General features: G+C 44.7%; 1 protein-coding gene across 4 annotated transcripts; it reads right to left on the reverse strand.

Annotated features, from left to right (window-relative positions):
* Positions 1-1,844: 1,844 nt before the first annotated feature.
* Positions 1,845-9,589, reverse strand: LOC120452396 (fibroblast growth factor receptor homolog 1). Of its 4 annotated transcripts, none has more exons than XM_039636612.2 (2): positions 9,157-9,589; positions 1,845-5,234 (listed from the first exon to the last, which is right to left on the reverse strand). In XM_039636612.2, exon 2 carries the CDS (start codon positions 4,593-4,595, stop codon positions 2,406-2,408), a length of 2,190 nt encoding a protein of 729 aa, XP_039492546.1. In that variant the 5' UTR covers positions 4,596-5,234; positions 9,157-9,589; the 3' UTR covers positions 1,845-2,405. The 4 variants fall into 4 exon arrangements, with proteins under 4 accessions (XP_039492546.1, XP_039492545.1, XP_039492548.1 ...); XM_039636611.1 differs by lacking the exon at positions 9,157-9,589 and adding an exon at positions 5,894-6,023; XM_039636614.2 differs by lacking the exon at positions 9,157-9,589 and adding an exon at positions 5,890-6,018.
* Positions 9,590-17,718: the final 8,129 nt, after the last annotated feature.

The raw sequence follows: 17,718 nt of genomic DNA on the forward strand, positions 1-17,718 counted from the left end.
ACAGGTAACATTGCCGAGATTGCAGACCAGACCAGGCCAGACTTATAGTCTTATGGACCCGACAATCGATCGATCGACGGCCGGCTGATCACCGCGAATTAAGTTGGTGCTGGTGGTAAGTGCCCGCATACCCGGGCTGATCACAGACTTCCTGAGGTAGTTGGTAGCTGGCTCGATTGGGCTGGTGAAATGTGGTTTGTTTTTCATGGCTCCATGAACAAATTTCAATTAACATATTCACGCAATAATTGCAGGGTCTCCGAGCGGCCCACGTCTCTTGTGGCCGGCCAGTGAATACAAAACCAACCCACGCCCGAATCCCCAATCCTCAATCCCGAATCTCCAGCAGACACGTGTCAAACTTCCGATCATTAGGAGCAGGCGGTCGCTCATCGCACCACGCCCACTCGCACCGCTGGGCGGGGTCCTAATTAATAAACAGACAAAACAATTTTAGTTTTATGGCCCTCGAAGATGGAAAACTCTCGAATTGATAAATTATCGAAATGCAGTTTAGCGTGTGCCTTGCCTTGGACAAAAAGATATTGAGATTAATCACTGGACCAGGCCGCTCGTCATCATTCGATCGGATGCGTTGGCGGTCCTCCGCGGTAATGCCGCCTAATTAATGGTTGCCACGCTCGGGAGGAATAATCCAGTGGGTCACTGAAGAGTAAAAACAATAAAAACAAAAGGCAGCTCATGATGAAATATTTGACAATTTGATACGGTGGTGTTAGCAGCTAGAACTTATTGCACGCTGAGTCAACAATGAAAACAGAAGAGCTTACCATATCTCTAAGTGCCAACAGCTAAACTCTTCAAAAAGCTATAAAACAGCAAAGTAAATAAATTCTATAGGTTTGGTAATAAAGCACTACTTGTATACTGCCCTTAATTCAACAGGGAACACCAAGGTAAGCAATATAATTGCTAATGTGTATAGCTAATTTATAATATTAATAAAAATTGATGTGCAGCTTAAGTTGCAATTTAACTGAATAATTAAATAAGCCTCAATAAAATATTTGCCCATGTGTGCATCGCAACGGGCTAAGCGGCGAATAAATATCCCAGGCAGTATCAATTTAGACTTCTGTAAAAGTCTGGCTTCCACACCCACATCAAGTCATGGCAATTACCGTTGATCTCTGGCTTAGAGCGGCTCATAATCAAGACACAAGTTTTAATTTAAATTTGCCCCAATGTCCATTTATCTCACAAGTATCAGCCACACAATGTTGCAAGATCTTTGGATCGCATCGCCGTGGTGCACACAGATCTAAGTCGGCCAACTTCTGGCCGCCGGCGCAGCGGGATCAGCTCGTTGCGAATACCCCTCCAAATAAATCGGACACTCCACAAATCTCCCGCAATTACAATGCTTTATAAACATATTTTTCTTCTTCCCATTGCGGCGGGTCTTGTATTATCGTCTAATTGCATCGTCGACGCTCGTGGCATTTAGCGCGTCAACAAACGAGCCGCCGCCGTCGCTGCCACTGCGACCCCAACCCCATGATCCCCACCCCCAGCCCCTTAATCCTCTGACACCTCAGCAGCGGTTCGAAGCTGAAGAATGAAAATAAAAACAAAACCAAGAAATACCTATATATAAAAGCAAAAAACTAAAAAACCAAAAACAACAGAGAGGACCGCAGGCCGTTCCATTCATCATTTTTCGTTTAGTGACGCGCGTGCCTCGTGCGCCTCAAATCGAGTGTTATTTTTTTCACAGATTTTCAAATTGAGACGTCATGATCTCTCAGTCGGTTCCATCGGTGCCATCGGTTTTGTCGGATCTCCTCGGTTATGCTGAGGTGTATGATCATTTTTCGTTGGGATTCGAGTACAACATTTATTGTTTCATAAGGCACTGCGGCATGCAACTAACGCTAGATAGAACATTGTTGTGTGTTTATGGCTACGAGTATAATTTAGCGAGTATAAAACTGCGAATACTACAAAGATCAGTACAATATGAAATACAACAGAAATACAACCGAGTCTTAAGCATAACTTAGTACTAGGCATATACTAGAACACGTTTTATAGTGCATCTCAAGTTAATTGTAAGCTAGAAGTAAATTCGAGCAGCTGCTTCTTTTTGGTTTTACGCCTTTGGTGCAATTTTGGTAAAATGTTTCATACAGATACTGACTTAAATGAGAGTTATATACATAAATTCGAGTGTAGTACGATTTATAGGATGTTTTATGTAGGCCTTAGATCTTTCAAAGATTTTCTAGGATTCACCTTGAGGTGTTAAATGGGACATTGTCGATTGAAGACACTCAAACCCGTGTTCCATAATCTCTAGTTAACAATTTTGACTGTGGTTCAAAAACCAGGCTTTCATTGCTTGATCTCTTCTAAGGATCCGTTCGAATGCTACCCTAGTTCGTTCAATAGTTACACCACTTCTGCAGGTTGTCCGTTTCATCCTCCTCCTCATCGCTCGTCGAGGGCGGGGTATCCAGATTGGCAATGTCCACGTCGAGGTAGTCCTCCTTCGTCTGGAGCAGCTTGTCCATATACTCGACGATTTCCGTGAAGGGTGGCCGATCGTCGGCGTTGAAGTGCCAGCACTGCCGCATCAGGATGTAGATGTTCATGGAGCATTTCGCCGGCTTCTCCATCCGCTGACCGGACATAAGATAGGTGTATAGCTCCTCCGCGGACATGATAGTGGGATATGGTTGTTGCCCGTAGGTCATGATCTCCCACAGCAGGATGCCATACGACCAGACATCGCTCTTGGAGTCGTAGAATTTCTCCTGCAGCGATTCCGGTGCCATCCATTTGATGGGTAGCCTGCCATTCGTGTTCTTCCTGTAGTATTCCGTGCTTTGGATATCCCTCGCCAGACCGAAATCGGCTATCTTCAGCACATAATCATCGCTGACCAGCACATTCCTGGCTGCCAAGTCTCGATGGATGCATCGCCGCGAGGCTAGATAGTCCATTCCCCTGGCAATTTGGTGGGCAAACTTGATCAGATCCTTTTCGGTAATCACATGAGCTGGTGGCGATGGCGGCGGTTGCGAACAGTCCCTGTCCTGATCCCTTCCGAAAGGTCGATTTTTGTAGAGGAAGTCCTTGAGATTTCCGTGTGGCGCGTACTCGACAATCACATAGAGAGGCCCATTCTGGCTGCAGCAACCCAGTAGGTTGATAATGTTTATGTGCCGCCCAATGATCTTCATCACTTCCATTTCACGCACCAAGCTGGCAATATCATCGTCCGTGTGGCCCTCCTTCACCATTTTCACGGCCACTATGGCATTGTTGACCTCCGCCATGACCACTCGTCCGAACGCACCTTCTCCCAAGGTGGCACCCAATACCAAATGGCTTCTGGGCAGTTCCCAGTTCGAGTCCAGTGGGAATTCGTATTCGTTAAAGGGAGCCGGCTCGTTGCCATTTTGAAGGACGGTGGTGCGCTGTTTCTGAATCCTAACCACCGGCATGATCATGGTGTCCATGGAGCCACTGGAGTCTCCGCCACCTTCGGGCTTGAAGATGATCACCTTCTTGGTCCACTGGTGAACGGTTTCTATGCGTTGTTTCAGCACCTTCTCATGCTTCATTTTCCGGATGGCATAGAAGACAAACAGAGTGGTCATGAAGATGAAAATGAGGCCGCCGAAGACGAAGATGTACACGAAGCTGGTGGAATGCAGTGAGCCACTGGCCACACCGGCCTCCAAGACGTGCAAACTGTGCACCACTCGCAGATATGCAGTGATATTGGATTGGCCCAGGCTGTTGCTTTCGACGCATGTGTAAAAGCCCTCCTGCTCCGCCCTAACGTTCACAAAGTCCAACTGATCCTTATCCTCGGCAATGATGGATCGGTTGTTGGAGCAGTTGGTCATCCCCTGGCAGGGCACAAAGATCCACGCTTTCTTGCTGGTCAAGTCCGACAGATATTCGCAGTGCATGCTGCCTGTGGAATTGACCACCAGTGTGAGATTCATTGGGCCGGTCATCAGGATCGGTTTGTGGTTGACTCGATCGCTGACAATCACCTGGGTGTCATGACGAATGCAACCCAATGAATTGCACACCTTGCAGGTGTAGTTGCCACAATCGCCCGGCACCAGATCCTCCATGGTCAGGGTCCATCGGTTCCGCTTCAAGCTGCCATAGCCGCGCGTCCACTCGACGGTTCCATTGCGAAACCACGTGATATTGGGTTCCGGATTGCCCAGGGCATGACAATTGAGGGTGAGCAGGGAGCCCGAGGGTCGCGTCTGCAGAAAACTCATCTTCTTGGGGTTCCGCCAGTAGGGTTTCGAACTGACATTCACCGGCAAATCTGCCTTGTTATCATCATCATCCGCGGCGCCATCATCCAGATCCGCCGTCGAAGTGCTTGATTGATTGGCGTTGTTCGTGATGGCTGGAGTCTTGTTTTGACTCCTGGCCCCCGCATTATCCTTGATCATCTCCTGGCTGTTGGCCACTTGGCGTCGACCTTCCACTTGTACGGCGGGTTGCCAAATCGAGAGCAACAGGAACAGCACTACCAGCGATCCGCTCTTCATTGTGATCGTTGAGTGACTGGCTCGCCAACTCCAGGCGGCAGCCATTTTTGGGATATTTATTTTTGTAACTCTTGCTGGCAGGGCAGCACCCTCGATGTGCAACAGCTACTGCGACTGGATGTGCAACTGCAACTGGATGTGCAACTTCGACGGCAACTCCCTTGTCGGAGTTTTGTCGCATGTGCTGCTTGGTTTTTTATTCACCGGAAATCCACTTTAGAGTGCTCCGCTCTATGTGGACCGCGTTCTCCCTCTTTCGCCTGCGCCGGAAGAAGATCGGTGATCTTCTAGTTTCTAATTTATAATGGAAACAACAACTGCAACAGTGGCCTCTTCAGTGCAACATGTGTGCCTTTGAAGTGATCCTCCACTCCACTTAACTCCACCCACGATTGCAATCGGATGCTGTTGATAATGAGGCCGAGATGATCCTCTCGATGATCACCTATCTCTTCTTGGTGTAACGGAAATACTTTCCCCCAAAACAATGCCGTCCGACTTTTCTACTTATGGGGGGAGATGTACTCAGTGCAATATGCTCAGTGAGTTGATGGATTTATGGCAGCCATCTTGTCACCAAAGGAGCTCCACTCGTGGACGTGGATGACGGTGGGTTCCATAGATCACTCGACGGCTTCTGGAGGGTGGATTCCTCGGATGTGGTTGATGTGACTGCTGCAACACCTGAAAGAACGCATGCGATTAGATTTATGATCACATTGAGTACATTAGTTTAGCTAAACTACAAACTTCAAAGAACAAGTGCAAAAATAAGTGGAATTCGGAAGTGTACTAGATACATCCGCTCAATTTCTTTGACTCAATGAATTTCCTTTCCATTTTGTTTATAGGCTCATTTGTTTGTGTGGTGAGTAAACGTTCGAGTCTTTCGCAGAGATTCTTTTTGGTCTTGACTTGATTAAAGGCCATTTCCATTTGGCGAACTTAATTAAAATGTCGCGCACATTTCCGGTAACTTGTTCAGCATTTCTCGTATACCCGTTTCTGATTTTCTGATTTTTGTCCAGCGCGTGCCATAAATTAAAAATGGTCCAGAGGAATGAGCTCAGAATGTGCGGCACATACATATAACAACAAATACTCGTGCTTTTCATCTTTTACGCGTTGCATATTTTATTGATTTTCAAAATAGCTTTATGGCCACACAAAAATGCTTCGGCTGCCACTCTTTAATACCGCCATGAAATAACGACCTGTCTTGTCGTTTACCTTTTTGGCGAGGGAAAACTCTTTTCAACTTGTTGTCAGTTTACTTTACGACGGCTTTCTATATATACACTGCGCCCTCAAATGTGGTTCTATTTTTCGCACAACTCACTCACGTTTTTCCGATTTTCAAGAGGGGTTGCGCAGATCTTTCAGCGACTTTTGCGCTTTTCGAAACTGAGAATTTTCACGGAGCTAAGCGAAAAACTGATCCAAATTGGTCCGCGTAGTCCGATGTACTGAATGTGCCCAATGCCAATTCCGATTCCGATTCCAATTCTACTGGTGATCGCGACGATTCTCTACCTCTCCCATTTCTCCCACAGTCTCTCTCTTTCTCTCCCCGGATCCGGCCGCCCTTGTCTCTTTCACCAGCTCTCCCACACTAATGTCCTACTCAATGCGCCGGCGTCGGGAAAGGCGACTCTATTTAGTGGGCCCTCGAGTCGCTTCCACTTTCGCCGTTAAATTTCCAATGCCTGATACCCTGTATTGCAAGGGTGCGTGGGGTATATACGAAACTTATAAAGTAAGGGTAAATAATGATCATGGAAGCGCCATATCAGAGACAACTTTTTTTAAAAGCTTCTGGCTTCGATATAAACATCTGTCCGATCACTTTTTTGGAATTATTCAATTATTTAATATATCATTTCATAAATTTGTTATTTTCTGTTTAAAGCATAATGGTATAGTTATATCCCATTAGTGATCCCTAGTTTCTATAGTATATCTATACCCTTACCATTAAAACTAATTTATTAGCAAAGCCTAGTTCTATCAATTTAATATTTATTTGCCTTGAAAATTTAATGTTTTAGAGTAAAGTCGCGTTGTCAAATTGCTAGGTATGCTAGGTATGCTAGGTATGCTATAGTCAATAAATTAAGGGAGTCGCATTTCCATTCCTGCTGCGGTTCTCTTTCGATGGTCGTTGCCTTTGTCCCGCATCTTTTCGCTTTCAACGGCAGCCTTATTTTTCCACATATGTACATATGCCAGCCCCGTCTCGCTGAGTATCTCTCAGTTCGCCGCGAGTATTACTCTCATCTTTAATTAAAACAGACACAGTTTCTCCCGACGTTCTGGGTCTGATCTTTCCAGTCGCATTCAACATCAACATTCAGCCCACATCTGGCGGACAAAAAATTAAGGAAATTAAAAGCAACAAAAATAACGGCCGGAGAGACTACTGTGTTCAGTTGTCTCTGTTCTCCCGCCCCCCGGCCACGCCCACAGCCAGAGTCGAGACAAGGGCAAATATTGTTTCGGCTTGCATTTGGTGCGCTATTGTTGACTGCAACATGTGGGCACATCATCAGCATCGAACACGAGTACGCGAGTATAGTGTGTGTATGTCTACCTAAGATCGTGCCACATGTGTTGCACAGACATTGTCGCCGGTTCTCGAGGGGAAGTCGAGAGCCGACTCCAGCGGGGAAATTATGGGGTTATCCAAAATGTTGACTTCCAGGAAGGCATCCGCCAAATCGGAAACTGCCAAAAATTCTGCTAAATAGGTCTTCGCTGTGCTATCTCCCTCCGACCTTCACCTCCATCGATAACGACCGCGCAATTTTAGTATATTTCCTGTGCCGTCCGAAATCGCCGAGTATAAACAAACACGTTCTGGAAAGTATTTGCAAAGTATACAATCATTTTACGCTATACACGGTATACACTTCCCATCGCATTCAACCCGCCGGTCACTTGGCGCATCCATTTCAATCGCACGGGTTGACCCGCAATTGACGCACTTGGTGGATTCGCCGCCGCTCAGTGTATCCGCTACCAAGTGGAGACCGGCACGAGTCTGTTATTTCGCACGGTTCGTCGGCAGGTTCCACCAGCCACTTGCCATCAGCCACCCAATCCATCCATCCATCCAGCCATTCATCTAGCACATGGCATTCAGTACGTGACGGCGAGAAGGTTGCCTCCCATGGGGGAAACGAAAAGAAGCAGATGGAGCGAAAGGTCGATTGTGGCAAGCCGACTTTATCGAAAAGCAGAACTACGTTAAAATATCACAAAGTATTCCACTAGAGAATATTCGAAATGATTTTCATTTCAGAAACATAAAGCACGCACCACCAAAAGAGAGATCGATCTGATACCAAGTACTGATATTCCTCAGATTAGGTTGAAATAAGCATAAGTCAACTAAATGTATAAAGAAATGTAGGAACATTTCACTACCAAGTTCGTAAATTTGTGATTCTGAGATTTCATTTTGTTAGCTCTTGAAACATTTCAAAAACTAAATCCATTATAACATTGCTGCAGCATAATATATAATACTTAAACATTTTAACAAAAAACAACAGTTCTCATTAACATTTTCACAACAACCCTTCATTTTTTGTTTTGCAGCCACTAGTAGTTAAGCACGCTTAAATTTAATACCCAAGCATATATTTTCGTTACATTTGTTCCTGAACACCTTTAAAGATCAAAGGACCATCCCGAAAGGCTTCGGTGTTCCCAACTAAGATCGGATCGGAACAATACCGGGAACTGGCCGCACAATTAGCTAAACAAACCTACCTTAATTATCATTCATAAATAAAATTGCAGGCTGGGGAGGAGAAAAGAAGGAGAGTCGGTTGTCGACCAGAAAATTGAGTGATTGCCAAAGGCAACAAAACAGAAGCTGAAACACCGAGAAGATGGCATCGTAAAGCTTCCCGACCGACAAAACAGATACCCGATAAATATATACACAGATAGCTATATCTTCAGCTACATATATACTCACAGATATAGAGCAAGTCGGACAAAGAGCAGACAAGTTGAAATGTTTGTTTATGCGGCTAGAAAATATTGCATGTTCCTATGCCGTCTACAATCTAGAATCTAGACTCTATACTCTAGATGCTGTTAGTTAATAAACAAAATCCCACTCTAAGGGAGCGGTAAAAAATAACAGAATTATGAGTTTGAAATATTTTCCGAGCTCTGGGGCATCAGTTGGCTTGTAAAAGCAAATAAATAAATATAAATTAGAATGGGAACCCTGTGGAAAAGTGCTTTCAATTTGAGCATGTACCATGTACCATAACAGAACCGAACAAAACAAAAAACACATTCTATGTGGCTTTGAAGCCCACAACTGGCCATATTCACTGTGTTATGGGGTAGCCAGAGAATAGATAATTGAACGATTGACTACACACACAGCGGGATAAACGACGCAAATTGCTTTGGTTCAGCAACATGGAACCACTGCACATTTTACACTTTTTGGCCTTTGGGTGAAAAGTCAAATTGCTGTGCGCGGTCAATCAAAAAGTAGACCAAACAAATAATTTCCGCAATTACGCAAAAAGCGAAATAAACTAAAAAAAACGATGCAAGGCGGGTATTTTTAAAGACTTACCTCACAAAGTGTGTTGCTTCACGAAGAACAAAAAGCTTCTTCCCAAATAGCCCAGTATCCAAAGTGTCTCTGCGTTGGAATTTCTCCTTGCCTTCGGCTAAATTGTAAGTGTTTCACTAAAAACACAATTGGGAAAGTTCACAGAATTCGAGAATGTTTCCACTTAAAATTCTTGAAATGTTTTAGTACGCATTTATATGGCACTTGGGCACTAAAACAGAAGCAGAAACTGTTGCACACTTGACTCTGGTTTGTTTCTTTCCCTCCACAAAATGTGTGTTTTCACCGAGAGGTATTAGTAATTACTATTAGTATAATTATGTGGCGATATTCCCGATCGATCGATCGTTCGCTTTCCGATCGCTCTACTTATTGGGCGAAAAGTAGATTTCCGATTTTGCTACGATTTTCCTCCGATTTCGCCTACTGTAACGGCACGCAGTCCGATCGCAACTGAGTCCAAAACCAAGCGAACCGAGCAGAACCGAAACCGAGCCAGCTCTGCGAAATAAATCTCTTCAATTAAATGAGGGAACAAATGAAACGAATTCACATTCCCCCATCAACATCCACATGCTGGAGAACACATCTCTGCAATGTATTTTCGCAGCAGGCGCGTAAACAAATACAGAAAACACACAAAATTGAACGGAACGCCAGCCACACATTGTATACTACCCAGCGAAAGAGAGGAAGGGTCGAGAAAAGCGGTATATAGTATGGTACTGTATGGTATAGGGGCTATACCCTATGAAGGGGATACACACATGTGTATCTGAGTGGCGGCCTTCCCTTGGAAAGTGAAATGTAATTGAGCGCGCACTGCGCAGATCGCACTCGTTCTAAATTTGTTCAACTGAGTCGAATGGAATATCTCAAAGATATTCTGCGACCCAATATGTTGCATAGTTTCAAGCGCACATGGGAAATTCATGAATTTTATTATGAGGGTGCAAGGAACAAAGAAATATTATGGTATTATTCATTACTATATCTATCCGAAAATTGGCTTAAACTCGAAATTATCGTTCTCTCTTGTTTAATATTACATTTTATAATAAGGAATGGCTTATTATTTCCTACGATAAAGATTCTACGGATACATATCGGACTTAAAAAAAAACTTCGTTCGAGGTGGAAAATGCGGAATGGGATACATTAGCCGACACAATAGGCCGCTAAGTAAGTTAGCAGTTATTAATTAAGAGCTACTTAAAGCCAATGTCAAATGACCAAAAGCCACATCAGAACCAGTAGCCAAGTAGCGATGGAAGAAAGCCCCTCTAATAAATGACTCTCGATGAGAAAGGGCCATCAAAGCACACACGCTGTGCGCCAAAGACAATGGCATCGTTTAGCGCTTGTCTCTATGGAGACCCCGAAATAACGAAAGGGGTTAGCCAAACAATGGGCTGCGAAGGGGATTTTGGCCGAGAATCGAAAACAATTAACGATCATTGACCATCAATTGTGGCCGAAGGGGCCCGCTCTGTGCCAAATGGCGTTACGCCTGACTGATTAATTGATGCTCCCCGGAATGGGAGGATCCCCATCAGTGGTTAGCATTGCTTCAACAGTTAACAACCTCGTAAAGCCGCAGAGACCCGGGGAAAGCTCGGGTTAAAGACAGCCACAGACCGACCGAGCGTGTATGGTCATAATACTTAAATTTTATGCACTCCTGGGCAATCCTCCTGGCTCCAACTGACTCCTCATAGCTCCTCCTAGCTCCTCCTGGCTCCTCTTGGCTGCCAAAAGTACTTCTCCTCGGGGCTGCCGATCGCTGCTTCAGCTTCCGTATGGCTTTTCAATTTGGCCAGAACGGAACGCAAGTTGTTAGCGTTTCGAACATAGAAATAAATATTGGGAAATTGGCTCAAACTCTGGTCGGTCGAGCCTTTGGCCATTTGGCTCTGGGAATTTGGAAATGGGAATGGGAAATGAAAAATCGGGAACGGGAACAGGCTTTTGGAGACACGATCTGCGAGTTGGGCGACACGATCCGCAACCATCTCGCAGCTCGCAGAGATCTCGTGCAGAGCGGCCAAACAGCATAAAGTTAATTGCTAATATGATTAATTGCACATTAACATGAATTTTTATAGCCAATTATATGCGAAATATGCCAATGAGGAACGCTTTCGACCAGCAGATTAAACAACCAAAAATAAGGAAACCAAATCTTGTCGATAACTGCTGGACTTATTCAGGTGCAATAGGTAAAAAGGTGGGCTATTGAAGCTGTCAATGAAAATAAGGAAGAGCTATATATTTAAAAGTGCTAGCAAACTTGGGAAATCAATTAAGTTTTAGGGTATACTAGGAAAGCAGCTCAAGGAGTAAACAGGAAACTAGGTAAAGGAGCAATTTAAGTACATATGGACTGAAACTGAAGTTTAGCCTGCTCTTGGCACCCAAGACATTGATTCACCTCTGCTTAGAACCAAAACCCGCTAACAAAACCAGACCAATTCCACGGCTGAGTCGATGTCGATGATAATTTATGCATAAGCTGTGCGTGGCAATTTGGCATCTTCTCAATCCAAACCGAGTGGGCTGCTGGCAGGCGGAATTATGCGGGTGTGTTTGCATTCGCCACAAGAGCAGACAAATAGCAAAAATAAATAAATAAATGAAAATGCAATAAGCCCCGAGACAAGCGTAAAACAAAATTCAAAATGCGAGAAAAAAATCCAAATCAAATTTCCAATCACTCAAAAACTATTGGAGATTCGAATTTGAATTATTGGCTCCACCTTGCCTGCGCCGCGCCATTTCCGGTCTTAAATCTCTGAGCGCGTGAGCTAATCATAACTTACAATGTGGTCCGGCAATTTGACAGGCGGGCTGCCCGGGCTGTTGGCCTTTTTCACTGGCTCTTTAGCTTTTAGCTTTTAGCTCTTAGCTTTTTAGGTCCAGCACGGTTGCTCTGTTGGCCAGTTGGCCAGTTGGCCTGCCACAGAGATAGGAGTTCGGGTATCCAAACGGAGGATCATGGACCATGGATCATGGATCATGTGGGGCTGGAAGTTGTTGCCATCGCAGCGCTTTGGGGCTCGGCAAGCTGTGAGAGCTGTCAATGAACTTGTACGCTCTTGATTGATTTATATTGTGCTGGCTGGATGATGTATCTCTGGATCTATGGTAAATCAGCTTAAGCAGCCCGACGAACGTTGATATCTTGCTCTTAACACGCCGCTCGAAACACGAAGCGGTGGAAAAGCAGCAGCCAGCAGAAATCTCGAGTCGAGTCGGCGAATCTAATGAAAGGTGTATTAATTATATTAGATATCCCCAGCAACACGATCTTCGCTGTTCTAGGCTACCGTTCGAGCTCTCGGCCTGAAGTGGTTTTATCTGCCCGTTTTCTGTTTCACCAAGGGCCTTAGCCTCCGCCGCGGTCTAGGCCATAATTTAAAGCTGCCTCTTTGGACAGGAGGTGTGGGGAGTGGGGGGGGGGCCAGGCCAGGAAAATGGGTTGGGGCGGCTAAAACTGGCGCTTAAAAGTGCGTTTAAACAGACCTTTCGGCCGGATTGGGCTTGGCGCGCGGGCGTGGCCTTTGTATATATTCCCTGGTTTTTAGCCCCGGTCCCCATAATCCCTAATAATAATCATGTGCTGTAATTGACGATTTATGCTAAGCCCGATATAATTTACGCCGTCGGAAACACTGGGGCCTCACCTCAAACCGCTGAGCAGGAGGCGGAGAAGGAGTATCGCATAAATCATAACTGCACCTGGGTTGGCAAAAGGGGCAGCTGGAACCTAGAACCTGGAACCTGGAACCTGTAACCTAGAGCATGGAATCTGGAGACCAGGAACACCAGATCTCTGGGACTTGTGATCCAAGTACCCACTGCTACCGACCATGCAGCGATGGCTCAACAAATATTTCCCACACACGCCGGCGTCGTTACACGGACCAAAAGCATGGCACTACACAAGCCATACACGTATGTCGGGCAGGTTACACACAATGCAAATGCGTTTGCATAAGTCAGTTAAGGTAATGGCCGAAATAACAGGAATCGAAGAGCCAATACTCTTAAGGAGCAGCAATGATAACTCATATGCTATGTTCAAGTGATCAAATAAATAATGTAATAACTTTTCATTCGATTTAGATATGTTTTGACTTTTTCTTACTAAATGAAACTTGAAATATCACCAGTTATAGGTCAAAACTACGAAATATTTTTAACAAACTCAAATATTCTTTACCATAATATCAGATGTGTGTGGAGTTCTAAAAACTTTTTATTACGTGTAAAGGACTTTACATTCCAGTGTAGGTCTCTTTAGTTATAAACATTTAAATAACATTTGTGATATAAATAAATTTTCACTTTAACTTTAACCAGATTACTCTTATACCCCTTCCTGATCAATAGTGTACTCAAAAGTGTTGGCAAATTTATTGTTGTCGGTTGTCGGTCGAACCGCCGATTTGCGATCCATTCCGCAAAAGGCTACCGTATTTGATCTTGGACTCCTGCCCCCCAAGACTGGAATCCCCGAGCCCCCGTAATTACCAGGCACCGTCAAAAAAAGGGGAGAATGGGGGGAAATCTTCTGGAGCTGCGTGCCAGTGCCAGCTTGTCTGCCATTTGGGCAGGCCTTCCAAAAACGTCGCTGACATAACTGTACCAACCACCGAGTGGTGTTGCGTGGTGTGTGGTTGGTGGTTGGGTGCTGGTGGTTTAGGTGGTTTTGGCAGGCGGTTTTCGAGAACCACTGCTCCGGCAGCCCCAGATTTCGGCGAACGTCGCTGTTTTTGGCATCAAACACATGTCGAGGCACATGAAAGGATCGCGGACCTGGAATCTGAAGCTGAATCGGTATCTGAATCTAGTAGAGCAGATATATGGTCGGATCGGGGCTAAGGCTTTGCATGTTTGGCGTTTCAATGCGCATTAATTTTGCATAGCCGGTCGTTGTTGTCGACACGAATGGCTATGAAAGGTTAATAAATCAAATGCATATGCATATGCATGGGACAGCCGCTGCACCTGAGATCCTGGCATGCGAGTCTATACCACATATTTTTTGGATTTTTTCCTGGCCGCTTTATGCGTTTATAATTTCCTCAATGCCCGTTTATGGCCAATCCAGGGGCAATCAAAATCAGCGCCTTTTGTGACCGAGCCGCATTAACACCAAATTAAGGTTGGATTTAATGGCAAAAAGGAAATTGGGTCATCTTCATAGACCGCAGCAATTTAGTTAACGATTCCCCTACGCCGCCTTGAATGAGTTATAAACCACGTTACACGCCACTTGGGTGCACTTAATCTGCGTTTTACGACCCAGTTGGACAGCGACTGCCGGCTTTGTTACACCGATCACGTACTGGGATTAATCACTAAATTAATTGAAACAATTTCCAAGCATGGCCGACAACACAGCGCCACAAATTAATCAGGCGATGCTGATCGACTTGATCATGATCACTGATCAACGATCACCGATCTCCGATCACCGACGATCACCCCGTTTCGCTCGGTGTTGATCGTCATGTTCGTGGCTCGTACGTGTCAGGCATTTAAAAAGGCCAACTGAGCCAAATGAGTTGTCCAACGATCTAACACATGTCGCTCAGCTCATCAGCCGGCGATCAATGGGTGATCAATAAGGTTCGCCGATCGTGGCGGCCCCCAATTATACCCCAAACAAAAACAGTACAGTGAGTTGAAACTGTTCTCATCTATATTTCTATGGCCAATTGCCAGCAACTAAAGTGATCATTAATGATCGTTTTGCGCTGCAGCTGCAGAAAAACCCCACTGGCTGACTGCTAATAGCTTTTAATTAAATTAAAACTCCGCCTATTTGCGTTCAGCGCTCTCGTGGTCGTGATCATTTCGGTATCATCATCATCCTCATCATTATTGGCGTCAGCGGCGGCCAAACAACAAATGCCTTTTCACACCACCGATCAGCAATCAGCAATCAGCGATCAGCGGCGACCCTCACAAAAGAGGCAGCGGTGCAACAGGTGCAGGCACGATCTTAGGATGCCTTTCGCCTTATTTCCCAAGCTCAGTGCCCCAGTGGTGCTTGTTTTGGCATTAACCGTTGGCTTTCGGGTCTAGCCAGATGGAGTCTGCGGCTCCACCCACTTCACGGCCCTACACTGGGTAAAAAGCTATTCCAAATGGAACCATTTAACAAAAACTTTTAGCCAGGTGGTAATTCAACTGCAGAAGAATACTCCTTAGGCTACATTATTATATTCTAAAATGAAATATATTAACAGAATTCTAATACTAAATATGTATGTTCACCTTAAAAGCTTCCTAAAAATTGTGACAAAAAGAAAATATATATATGTAAGGATCTATTTGTTGCAGTGTACTCCCAAGCCAACCCTGCCCTGGCACTCTACCCCAATCCTGCGGAATCCAAGACGCTGGAATGGCAATCACTTAAATCGTTGCGATTATGATCAGCAACAGCATCGTTCGGCGTTATGTTTTCCTTGAGTTGTACCACTTTGGGTGGTTTGGGTTGTTCGGGTTGTTTGGGCTTGTTGTAGCTGCGGTTTCCTACTGTTGCGGTGCTATTACTGTTGCTCTTGTTGTTGCTGCCGCCAAACATAATAGATCAATTAAAAATTAATACCAACTTTGTCTAGCTTTGGGCCGATCGCAATATACTTCCCCATTAAGCACGCCAGTTTGTCGTACGAAATTAAAATAAAGATCTGCCAAGATAGCAGGGAATGCGATCAATATCCATTGGTAGTCTCAATTTTGTCATCATCAAGTCATAATCAATCATAATAAAGGCGAACGAACTTATTTTATTTTGGATAATTTGTTAATTTATCTACGTATTACCATATCAAAAACTATTTAAATATTCATTTTGCAAATGATCTTTTTGCGAAAATATTGGGTAAATTTTATCAATTAAAATATATGCAGACTCACTAGATTTTGCATTAATCAGCTGGACTCAGTTCTTTGATTCCCAAAAATCTTTATCGTAAACCAATTCTAAGCGGTCTATATTACAGTCTGGGAAATTTCACCTCATTGGGTGGTCTCTTGGGACCACACACGACTTAGAAGCGACTAAAGTCTTGTCATAATACCGAGATGGTCGGCTACTTAAGTCAAATGAGTTAGTGCCACCAAAATGTCTGTGACGCACAATGTGCAAACAATGGATCGCGGAGCTTTCGGCTCTTTGGTTTATATAGAAAGTCGGGCGAGAGAACCGAACTCCATTCATATAGACATCGATGGCTATATAGACCCTAATCCTCCCGTCGTCATGCACCGACTTTGTTGTGCTAATCAGCGTTCAAGTTTATGTGACATTTTTAAGCAGGGCCACACACACGGCCTGGGGATCTGACCCACCAATCCGGCAATCCACCGAACGGCGATCATTGATCCACCGGTGCTTGGTGCTTGGTGGTTGGTGGCTAGTGGTTTCTATGACCTGGCTGGTGGTGCGGCGCTGTCGAGGTGTCGCTGCCAACGGTCGTTACAACTTGGATGCCAATCGACCACTTTCCTTGTCGCGTTGATACTTCCATTTCTTCTAACGTTTCCCCCACTAGTTATCTCGACTTCATTTTTCTATGGACCACCAGCGATCTCGATCTCGATGTCTTCTTTTTGTCTGGGAGACAGCAGCCGATCATAACAATCGTCACTGAATGATGCGGGTTGCGTGTGGCCTTTGTCCGATTTATGATTCAATTTTATTGTTAATTGAAATTCAACTAGTTAAGTGTCTCTGGAGATATTTGGGTGCGGTCACAGCCTCTTTTTTTGTTTTGGTTTTCGTGTTGACCCTTTGGCTTGCTTTGGTTTTGTTTTGATCGCTGTAAAACTGTCGTCCCAATTGATTTGCTGTCCCTCGATCACGGCTCAGTGCTTCAATCATGGCTCGTTGATCCTGATTTATGATCATCACCATCATTGCTGCTTTATTACTATTAGAGTGGGCGTTCCACACAGTAGTCTGTTCGTAAATCCGATAATGGGCTTATGACTCCTTTTACATCGCTCGACTTTCACTGCGGCGGCTTCAATTGAAAAGTAGCTCCCTCTAGTCGCCGGTAATCAGCAACTTAATGCCCAGTAGAGCAGACGCCATTATAAGGGTCCAACTGTCAGTCCAGGTCGTAGTCCGAGTTTATTGAGGAGGAGTTCGGATAGGAACACATGCAACGATTTCCTGATTAACACTTTGAGCATAATTCTACCGCCGGCGACAGAGTGCACATAACAAACAGCCGGCCCAGCTGAATGGATGTGGCTGCCAGCATCTCATGCAATGCACTTAGAGAATGGGAGTAAGTTGGAGGGAAGAGTCGAGGATGTCGACCGCAAAGGTACCTGGTACTTAACGTTCCAAAAACTGGAATAAATGAAATATTCCTTGTAGAACAGTCTCTTTTAAAGTACTCATACAAATTTACTTATTTTTTATCAATGGAACATAAGTAAGTGATCCTTGGCCAATTAAGTTCAGACCAAAACTAGACTTCTAGAAGACTAGGTTTCCTTCTCAGCCGTGTGTACACCGTCTTACTATTAGAATAC

The sequence above is a fragment of the Drosophila santomea genome, chromosome 3R (genome assembly GCF_016746245.2).
Source record: "Drosophila santomea strain STO CAGO 1482 chromosome 3R, Prin_Dsan_1.1, whole genome shotgun sequence".
Classification (NCBI taxonomy): domain Eukaryota; kingdom Metazoa; phylum Arthropoda; class Insecta; order Diptera; family Drosophilidae; genus Drosophila; species Drosophila santomea.

Coding starts and splice junctions, on each gene's coding strand:
- LOC120452396 (XM_039636612.2), bottom strand. CDS start 4,595: ATGGCTGCCGCCTGGAGTTGGCGAGCCAGTCACTCAACGATCACAATG.